At 43.3% G+C, this 11,041-nt stretch overlaps 2 protein-coding genes across 2 annotated transcripts; one reads left to right on the forward strand and one right to left on the reverse strand.

Moving 5' to 3' along the window:
* fignl1 (fidgetin-like 1) lies at window positions 1-3,304 on the reverse strand. Its single transcript, XM_031578889.2, has 2 exons — window positions 3,015-3,304; window positions 1-2,207 (listed from the first exon to the last, which is right to left on the reverse strand). Exon 2 carries the CDS (start codon window positions 2,188-2,190, stop codon window positions 169-171), a length of 2,022 nt encoding a protein of 673 aa, XP_031434749.1. The 5' UTR covers window positions 2,191-2,207; window positions 3,015-3,304; the 3' UTR covers window positions 1-168.
* Window positions 3,305-3,761: 457 nt separating this feature from the next.
* On the forward strand, window positions 3,762-10,435 carry ttl (tubulin tyrosine ligase). The gene is made up of 7 exons (XM_012838904.3): window positions 3,762-4,641; window positions 5,054-5,132; window positions 5,546-5,778; window positions 5,888-6,023; window positions 6,159-6,428; window positions 6,542-6,685; window positions 7,370-10,435. The coding sequence occupies exons 1-7, from the start codon at window positions 4,473-4,475 to the stop codon at window positions 7,554-7,556; spliced, it is 1,218 nt and encodes a 405-aa protein (XP_012694358.1). The 5' UTR covers window positions 3,762-4,472; the 3' UTR covers window positions 7,557-10,435.
* Window positions 10,436-11,041: the final 606 nt, after the last annotated feature.

The following is an 11,041-nucleotide window of genomic DNA, read 5'->3' on the forward strand; positions in this document are numbered from 1 at the left end:
TAGATAACCACAAGAAATAACGCTCTTTACATACACTGATAACATACTTACATTGTATATTTTAACAACTTTAGACACACCTTATGCTTCAGAAAAAACTATTGAAATACACTTTTGTTGTAATAGTGTCAACATACCAAAACAAAACCAAAACATTTCTGTCATCCTTCAGCGACCGCAGCCAAAAGTGTTGTTCCAGTTCTCATACAGCTCCAGGTCTTTACTAGAGACACTAGGCCTCACTGTTCTCAGGGCCTCCTGAAAGTCACTGTGGACGATGGGCCGCACCTGCTCCGCCGTGATGGTGGCCATGTCGCTCAACTGGATGCTGCGAATTGGGCCGAGTGCCGCCTCCCGGCAGAGCTGCGTCATGTCCGCCCCCGAAAAGCCCTCCGAGTTCCTGACGATGCCCTCCAGCTCCTCCGGCCCCAGCTGGCTCTTCTCCCGGCTCATGAGGTTCACCACAATCTTGCGGCGGGCCTCGCCCTCGGGCAGCGGGATGTACAGGCGCTTGGCCAGCCGACGGCGTGCCGCCTCGTCGATCTCCTGCGGCCGGTTGGTGGCGCCTACCACGAGGATGCGGTCGTCCGCCGAGGTGGCGGCCCCGTCCAACTGCACCAGGAACTCGGTTTTGATCCGGCGGGACGACTCGTGCTCGCCGTCCGTGCGCTGCGACAGGAGCGAGTCGATCTCGTCGATGAAGATGACGGCAGGCTGGTGGCAGCGCGCGATGGCGAAGAGTGCCCGCACCATCTTCTCGCCCTCGCCCACCCACTTGGAGGTGAGGGAGGAGGCGCTGATGCTGAAGAAGGTGGCCCCCGACTGGCAGGCGATGCACTTCCCGATCAGCGTCTTGCCCGTGCCCGGGGGGCCGAACAGCAGGATGCCCTTGGGGGGCCCGCGGAGGCCAGTGAAGATGTCTGGCCGCAGCATGGGCCACACCACGATCTCCTTGATGGTGGTCTTGGCGAATTCCAAGCCTGCAATGTCGTCCCAGGCCACGGGGGGGCCGTGGTCCATGATCTCACTCATGATCAACTCAATAATTTTGGGCTCGAAGTTTTTAAGCCGTTCATCAATCAACTCTGACTCCTGAGGAGCCTCACTGGCGGCCCAAGCCTCCTCCTCCTGCCGGGGCAAAGGAGACACAAACTTAGAAAATGTCCCCCGTGAACGGTTGGCACCCAGAGACTTCTTTGTTGTTGCGCCCCATCCAGAAGGCTGAGCTCGCTGTGGCTGCTGGGAATTCTTTTTCTGATGGTCAACAATAAGCTGCTCCCGGGCTGTTTTAAAGCTCTTACTCGTGCCCTCTTCCCCTCTTCTCCCTGCAGTGCGAGGGTCCTGACCCTCATGGCCAGAGTAACCAGACTTGTTATTCTCACTTGCCGAGCTGTAGAAATTTTTTCTCTTGGAGGGGTTTGAGGAGGATGAGGAGAAAAACCCAGACTGGTGGTTCTGAGACCCAGTATAGCCAGCACTGGTTGGCTGGTGAGTGACCATACTGTTACCAGTATTTTGTCCGAAGAGAGGGGAAACTCCAGGCTGAGTTTTTGCTGGGAAAGAGACAGGAGGCTGACCTGTCTGAGCCCAAGAGGGGATGCCTTCCCACTCTTTGGGCCTCTCTGCAACACTCCCTGGGAGATGAGAAGGGGCACCTCTGCCTTCACCTCTGGAGGACTGCAGCTCCACACCACTGGGATGAGAGAGTTCTGCTCTGCTTCCAGATGTAGAAGGATTCGCTGTGTTACCATGGCTCCTGTTGCTCCCACTGGACTCACCGCCAACAACGACGTTGACATCTGCTGGCGTCACAAGGGACTTCCCCGCCACTCCTGTCCAGGGCTGCATCATCCTCTGCACACACGGCAGGCTCTGCACGCTCAACCTGCTCAGGGATGACTCCCACTTGTCACTGTGGTTCTTCTGGTTGCGCGCCACGTGCAGCGCGCTCGCCGCGTAGTTGTTGAGACCTGTGCGTGGGTCGTCCGAGTCCAGGACGGCAGCATAGCGCTCAGAGTAGGTCCTAAGCAGGCTGGCAGCAGCGGCCGGCGAAAGCTCCTGGCTCGCCCATGCATACTGAATGGCCAGGATGTGTGCCCGGTAGGCATCTGCCGTCTGTTCAGGTGTGCATGTGCCAGACAAAATGTCAAAGGACCTCTTCTGCCACTCGTCCAGGTGCGTGGCGCTCATGCCTGGACTGTTCCAGCCTGCGCAAGGAGAGGGGACAGGAGCTATTAAAAATGCATGCCAAGGCCACAGTGCACCACATACGCCCCCTAAATGTTCAGGGGGGCGAGACAAATGCATTTGCACTGAACACATATTGAAACTCACAAATGAATCAAATTAGTGTATTTAGCAGTAGTGATGAGTTTCAAATAGGCTAAGGTGAACAACCGTTGTTCATGACACAGAGATAGAGATATATGGCTTTATAGGCACAGAAATGAAATATTGCTGTAATAACATTCATCAATTAGTAATCAAGTTGAATCCTCAGTGTTTATTAGTGTAATTTAATTAAGGGGTGTGCTAGACAGGTGAGCACAAGAAACTATGAAACAGCAAGCTAAGTTAGTTTGCATGTGTTGTATGTGTGCATGTAAGTATAGAAACTAGCTGACTTTAGTTAACGCTATATTTGGAATACAGTGTCTATTGACTGGTATGTTAAGTTCACTTCAGCCCTAACGTTACCGTATAATGCAGTGCTTTCTGACCTGTCTAGATGTTTAACGACAGAGAAATAGGCAGTTAAACATGCACAAGGTAACTGTTCAAGGGTTAGCTTGTTAATCGTGTCACTTGCAATAATCTGGTTATCACTGGTAACGTTAATCTTATTTAACAAATTAACGTTAGCTAGCTAAAGATACCTATGTAAGGTGGTTAACTAGCTAGCCAACAAGTTAGCTGGCCGCATTTAAAGTCGTGTACTTGACGAAATCGTTTGTTACTCATTGAAGGTGCATCTGTTTCAACAACTTTCAAACTTGCAAGTTTTCGTGCCTTACCTTAAACCAAAGAAATTTGTTTTAACAGTTACAATCGACTGAAGTTTTACGGCATCTTCTAGTCACTGGCTAGCTCACTGTATCTGAAGCCTATACTGAGGGTTTCCAAACTTCCCGCCACATGTAAAAACATCCGGTGTAACAAGTGTGAGTTGGGCTTGTCCTCTGCCCCTCAATGCTTTCTGCACAGTTAACTGACTATGAATCACAAGTAGCGCTTTTCATCCATTCCTCTCGGCTACTACAGCTATAGAAATGATCACCCTCAATTGAAAGCCAAAGTTGAGGCGACTAGCTCAAAAGTGGCCATTTAATCATAGGCCAAAAAATTAGCTAAGCCCGCCCTCGTGTGGTCAAAATAAAATAAAACGGCATACTGATCAGTTCAAGGTACAATCGCAGACATCATAGACAATCAAATGTCTTTTCTCATGTCTATTATGTCTGATGTGTTATTGTCAAAGAAGATTTCAAGGCTTAAGTATGAGTACAATGTGTTTTGTTATGCGTTAAGTTTTTTCCTGTTTCCTGTTTTTTCTGTTTATCTTTCTTTTTTTCATTTTAGGCCATTCCATTGTTCTGACCCTGAGTAAATAAATGTATAAAAACAACCGAATCAAAGAGTCAAGGTGCACATATTGCACACGAATTCTGAAAACACCCATCTTTTCGTTGTTGGTTTTGAAGAATTAATGATGACATTAGTGTTGGTTGTTTTAAAACTACACTAGCCATAGTTCCATGCGGCAAATATATTTGGTGCCTCGTCCGTCTGGTGACGCGGTAGCCTGACAGCTCGATGGGAATAAAAGGAAAAGAGGACTCGTCTTATGGGCTGGTTTACAGGGAAATGTTTGAATTCATTTGATTACGATACTGTCTCTGTTAAAAAGAAGAAGGGATATACGATGAGCATGCATAGTTTTAGCTGAGATAAGGAAATTAAGAATTTATACAAATAACTTTGACCATCTTTACTTGCTAGCTAGCTACGTGAAGCTTGTCAGCCAGACAGCAAGCCAATTTGCACCATGAGCTCGCCAGTTAATAGTTAGCTAGCTAGCATGTTTGAGAGTCACACCCAGTATTGTGGGTCCCATACATTGTTTTAGACTTCCGTGTAACATTACCGTTACCTAAGGCGAAAGGACAAAGACTGTTGTCTATCAGACGTGACTTAATTTGTCAATTATATGTATAAATAAGTCTGAAACACTCTAGTCTAGTAATTGTAAGTTACAGTAACGTTAGCCAGCTAGCTTCATGCCACGGGTTATTTTGGCAGGAGGTAGATAACGTTAGCCTGCCAAATAGCTAGCTGTCGAGAGCAAGTGGCTAAAGTCTTGCCTTTAATCAGTCACAGTTAACTATAAAAGTTATCTTGCAGGCTAGTTTCCAATTTTGATAGCAAGCTAAAACTTTCCTATCGACACGGTTTCTTTGTAATTTCGTTGTAATATGAACGTGCCGATGTACACATTTGTTCTTCGTGATGATACCAGCAGCATCTATGCTGAAGTTTCTAAAATCCTCACTGCCACTGGAAAATGGAAGAGACTAAAAAAGGATAATCCTCGATTTAATTTAATGCTGGGGGAACGAAACAGACTTCCATTTGGTCGATTAGGTAAGGATCTTTTTTTAATTGAAGACGTTATGGTTAGCCAAGTTACTTATGGATTTGTGGTCTTTGTGTGCAGCTGTTTGAAAAGAGCATTTGTTCTCAGTGATCACTTGCAACCTACTCTTGTATTTATTTGTTACTGATTCAACCAGAGGTGTTGAGTTGGATACCGTTAGTGTAGTAATGTAATGCTACATTCTGCATTATGTTGAGGATGCAGAAGCACTATACATGAAAAGCACTACTACCCTACCCTGCCCTGTCACAGCAAATGCTGATAGTAATGACCCTATTTTAGCATTGCTTTCTATACCAAATGGTTTGGATCAGACACAGGCCTGTTTATTTTTGCATTCTTACTCAATTTCTGTGTTTTGCTCACCTGCTGCACGTCTTTCTAATGAACTTCCCATAGGACATGAACCGGGATTGACCCAGCTGGTGAATTATTACAGAGGAGCTGACAAGCTTTGTCGCAAAGCATCATTAGTTAAGTATGTATTGCTAGCAAAGCGTCATTTTAAATCAGATTTTCAAAATCAGCCTTGTTTTCATTGGAAATAATGTTTTCCAACATTAACTGCTTAATGCTGGCAGGTTTTCTCTGCCCTCTCACTTATAAAGAAGAGTTTCAGCTTCATCATGTTGGCAATGTTTACACTACTGGATAGCTTGTCAATTCCTTAAGCTTGTATATTATGGTTAAGTATTTTCATGTATTATGTTGATGACTATATTTTGGAGACGTCAGTCAATCCAAATATGTTGTCTTGAATAGTAGGCCTGTATTCGTGTTCATATTCAGGTGAGCATGGGTACAGGGCCCTCGGGAAGTACGCTGTAAGTACATATCTGCATTTGGGTCTGTTAGTCGTGAGTCATTTTTTGCTCTCATTTATTTGCGTAGGTTAATTAAGACAAGTCCAGAGCTGATTGATTCCTCAAGCTGGTTCCCGGAAGCATACATTATTTACCCCACCGACTTCAACACACCTGTGGCCCCAGCCAAGAATGGCATGAGTCACATGAAGAGCAATCCCAAGACAGACGAACGCGAGGTGTTCTTAGCCTCATACCAATGTAAAAAGGAAAGTGGAGAAGGAAGCGTTTGGATTGCCAAATCATCTGCTGGAGCCAAAGGTGAGAGTGGCAGTTAAACATGACCTTAACATTACCATACGTCTCTATACAAATCATTTTGGAGTTAAAGTGTGTGAATGGCAGCATTAACTTATTGATTTACATGCAGGGGCTGGAATTATGATATCCCATGATGCAAATCAGTTGCTGGAGTTCATTGATAATCAGGGACAAGTTCACATAATCCAGAAGTACCTAGAGAGACCTCTACTATTGGAACCAGGCCATCGCAAATTTGACATCCGGTATGGACATCCTCAGCCACATGCACGGGTTGTTTCATGAATTCCCACAGATTCAAAATAAATAATGTGTTGGGTCATGAGTTGGTGAAACCGCATGCTAAGTACCGCCTGACGTATTTAGTTTGCTGTTCCCAGGAGCTGGGTGCTGGTGGACCACCAGTACAATATCTACCTGTATCGAGAAGGGGTGTTGAGGACGTCCTCTGAGCCCTACAACTGTACAGACCTCCAGGACATGACCAGCCACCTGACCAATCACTGCATCCAGAAAGAGCATTCTACGAACTATGGACGCTATGAAGAGGGCAATGAGATGTTCTTTGATGAGTTTAGGCATTACCTTCTTAAGACACACAATGTCACGCTGGAAGCATCCATTTTACCTCAAATCAAACAGATCATCAGGTATCAATCAGTTTTTTCCCTGTGTGGTTGTTGGACAATTTAAAAAAAAAGATAGATTATGATTGTGCTCTCTTATTTACTGTCTTCTTTATGTGATGTGAATTACAACACAGGGGTTGTTTAACATGCATTGAGCCAGCCATCAGCACGAAGCATCTCTCCTACCAGAGCTTCCAGCTTTTTGGCTTTGACTTCATGGTGGATGAGGACTTCAAAGTGTGGCTCATTGAGATCAACGGTGCTCCGGCCTGCGCACAGTGAGTGTCTCTGTCTCCCTTCGATTCTTATAAGTCTCATACGGTTCAGAGTTCTGTCCTAACCTGGTCTGTAACCCAATCATAAGTCATAAGATCCCTTTCAGGAGCCTTTCCTACAGTGCTCTCATGTCTAACATCGGTTTCTGTCTTACTACATCCGTCATCCGCATGTCCATATTTAATATACATTTAGTTTGCCTAATGTACCCCCTGCAACTCCACTTGGAGCTGCTGCCTCCCGCTGCCTCATCTCTAATCATAGGCAGGACCAGATCTCAGCACAAGGCCCAAAAAGCGTTGATTGAGTTCTGCCAATGATCTCAAATGAGCTTTATGCCCAGCATGGAGGATGTGATAGTCTCCATGGATACATTGTTTGTTCCCCCCCCATTTACATCCTGCTGAGTTGTTTATTGAAAATAGAATTCAGTGCTGCATTGGAAATGGGCCTCTTCTATTTCAAAGCAGAAAGGATTTCGTAACCTCTTGAGCTAATTTAAATCTTCTATTTGTGGGACCATGACCGTCCACAAACCCAAATGTATTGAAAATGGTATCGTGTGCCTTTGCCACGGATTAGGTTTCTCCATATTAAAATGCATGCGTCTATTTTAAGCAACTCCAGGCCATGCTACTGTCCAAGGCTTTTATCAAATAAGGTCCAATCATCTCTGTCTTTGCCAGGAAATTGTACCCGGAGCTTTGCCAAGGAATCGTGGATGTGGCCATCTCCACCGTCTTCTCTCTGACTGTAGATCCCCTCTCCACCTCTCCTCCGTTCTCCACATCACCCTCTCTCTCCTCAACCAACTGCTGCTCCTCTCCTAAACTACGAGCACCCCATCAAATTGGTCCCTTCTTCAAGTTATAAGCACACAGCTGCTTCCGGCCCTTCGACAGTTAACCTCCCCAGTGGCCCCACCCAATGCTACTCCTGACGTGGCCCGAGGTCTGCCTCCAGCTGATCTGCCCAGAGATGTGCTCTTCCTCAAAAGGATACCTTCAGAGAGGAGTAGTGTGGGGTGGGTACCCAGTACCTGTGAAAAAAATAGCAGACGATTGGCCATTGATGAATGTGTCAAGATTGGAATTGAATGTGTGTGGTATTGAAATGGTGACAGGTGCTTGCAGGTCATTAGAGTCAGTTCAGGCAGAAGAGGAGGATAATGGGTCTAGGGTCCAATCCAGTCACACAGGGCTGTCTGACCAGAACGGGCAAACCTCTTGCAGAGGGGGAGAGTGTGATTGGATGAAAAGAGGCAAAGAAGGTTGAAACTCCTCTCCTCCCTAGGCTGTCGTGCTGATGGGGCACAACAGCATAGAGCCTTGTTGGTAGAAAGGAGGAGAGGCTTTCTTAATGTTTTCTTGACTCCAGTGCCTTATATGTTCATGGCCGTGTACCCTTAGCAAGTGTCTGTGACTAGTTTGTCTGGTGTTGCTTCTCTTATCGTTCTTATCATACATATCATGAAAGCTGCAAAAATGTCAGTCTGTGCCAGTCACTTGGTGTGCAGGCCTACTTACTTATAACTGTATTACACTTGTATCTGTATAAGTAGCTACATTTAATTGTAACCCCACCAAACTGCAAAAAAGAAAGGACTTCCCAGAAAGAATATAGAAGTTAGCTAGCTAATTGTCTGTTTTGGCTAATATCAGATGATCTTAGCATTTTTTCCTCTTCCCTTTTGGTCAATAGGATAGAACATTTTCAGACATTTGACTTCCTTCATTGATGTGCATTTGCTTATTATATGGTAGTGCCAACAGGCTGACGAAAATAGCTTTTGAAATCAAGTTAATATTAATTATATCAATGGTAAGCTGGGTAAAAAATAATTATTGTGGTTGTGGCAATTAGTTGTTCTTAGATAACCTGAAGGATTAGAATACTATACAGAATATCAAGTCACATTCCACCAAATGGTCACACACTTTCCTACTTTAGTTGTAGCTGTTCAAGGCGAAGCACAACAGAATTATTATGTTTAACTAATTCATTATTAAGATTAAGAGGATGCATCGTCAGATCTCCAAAATTCTGTTTTGTCCAGGTATGGATTAATAATTGCTACCCTTCACCTAAGGGTGTGGTTTGTCAAGAAAATATCTTTCCATTTTATTTTCATTTGTCTTAATGTTGCAGTTTACGTGTTCATTTTGTATGTACAAACTGCACGTTCAAGTGTGTCAAAAAGAAAGTTGTGCATAGCCCAATAGGCCTAACTCTTGGTCTGGTCAGAAGTACCCAACCTTAAAATAGACGCATTGAGATTTGCATTTTCTCGTATACGGACTCCTCTACAACAACATTGTCCCCCTTAGAAATACTGAGCAGATGTGTTTATTGTGTTTTAACAATACGTTAATCTTTTCATCTTGTCCTTGGCTCCACACATCTGTTTGTCACTAGACAAAAGGATACATTTGTCACTAGACAAGCAGAGACCTACATTTTAATGGAGCTAACCTTTTAGACAATTGCTATTGAGGTGCATGGCAAAAAGGGCCTGATTTAAATTCTTGTCTCAGACATATGACACTGATATTTTGCACTGTTTGTGTAACTTTAACATTGTCAAAGGTTGTTAATGAATGCTTGGTTTATTTTTTTTCAGTCGCTTCTATATTTACTACTCCTGGTCAGCTAGGCTTTTGCATGCTTCAGTCTAGTTTCCCAAGCTGTGTATGGACTTTGCACTGAGACTGTTAAGGGTAGCTCCTTCTGCCCAAAAGTATTTATTTTGTGTTTTAAAATGTTTTCTGTTTGGTTTGTAATAATTAACCTAGTCTTTGTTGTTTTTTATTTAAATATATTGTTAAATGTTATGTTACATCAGCTTTTCACCATTTGCCTGCAGAATTTATGAAGGGATGTGTGGTGTGTAATTGAGTCCTAAAAAGGGGAACTTAAATTCATATTTAAAGAGGAAATGTAGATTTCACAATTGGACAGTAATCTGGATAAAAGGAATTTTTATTATTCAAGCATTAGTTGGATATTAGATCTTTGGTATGTGTCAAAAAGGGAGGCATGTTAAGACATTACATGTGGTTTCATTTACCATTTGGGATTTTATCCTAATGTCATCAAACCAGTGTTATTAAGTTGGGGGGGGGGGGGGAGAGACTTCCCATCAAGGGAAAAGGGTGCCTTACTGAAAATAACTTCGTAGAAGTACCACTGTTTAAATTATTGTTCCTTTATATTACCATGACTTTGTCTTGTCTAAACATCATTTCAGTATGGTTGTAGAGTCTAGAAAATAACACTGAGTGAACAGCTGTACAATCTTTATGTAGTACAAATCCTGACCCTCTTGTCAACGACCCTCCGAGGCATTCCCTTTTCCAAACCAAAGAGAATTACTGCTTGTATTTTGTAATACAGAACAAGTGTATTGTGTTTTGAAATGTTTCTGTGGTTTGTGGGAATGCATGCATCTGCTGTCTAAAAGCTTGGCTGGCAGGTGGAAATGGGGAATAGTCCCAGGGTGCTTTCATCCTGTGACCTCATCAAATCAGATGTCATCATGAGATCCTGCTCTTACTTTTCTTGTAAACAAAACACTTTTACATGAGAAACCACTATTTAAATAAGACATCCACCAGCCTCCTTGTGCTTGTATGTGTTGACAGTTCAGTCCCTTGGTTGTTATATTTTTTGTTACATGGATTTGTGCATGGAAACTTGACTGCATCTGTACTGGTAGTATAGTATTATGAGAAATAAAATACTATAGTAGTGTTTTTAGCCTCTTGTTTTATGGTGAGGTGGACAAATAACCATCAATATTTGTGTAAAACAAAACTGAGAAAATAAAATCACAGACTAGTACATAAGTCTCTAGCCACAGACTAAAGGCATCATTAAATTGACTACCTACCCAACCTCTCCACAAGCTGGGATAGATCATGTCATAATTGCAATGCTCCTGGGAGCTATATCCATAATGTCATGAACACAGATCATTATGCCTGTAGTGTTGGCTACGAATATTTACAAAAGCTTTTATTTTATAAGATTTTATAAATACTGATTCATATGTGTTTATTCGGATCCTGTGAATAAAAGAGCTCTTGAGTAGCCTTTGTGCCCAAAATTTAGCTTGAGAACAATGGCGAGGAGATCCACTGTATGTGGACAAATGCTAAAATAGAGCATCAGAATTGTTATTGCCAAGTAAGTTTACACATGCAAGGACATTTTCTTTGGCATTTTGGTGCATAACAATAAACATAGTAAGTACTACAAGTCAAGAAACACAAGAAAACAATATATAAAATATATACAGAATATGTTAAAGTGGAACGTGTTAAAAATGTTAAAGCTTTAATCCAAAGTGAAAAGTTGTG

The sequence above is a fragment of the Clupea harengus genome, chromosome 13 (assembly GCF_900700415.2).
Source record: "Clupea harengus chromosome 13, Ch_v2.0.2, whole genome shotgun sequence".
In the NCBI taxonomy this organism is placed as follows: Eukaryota; Metazoa; Chordata; class Actinopteri; order Clupeiformes; family Clupeidae; genus Clupea; species Clupea harengus.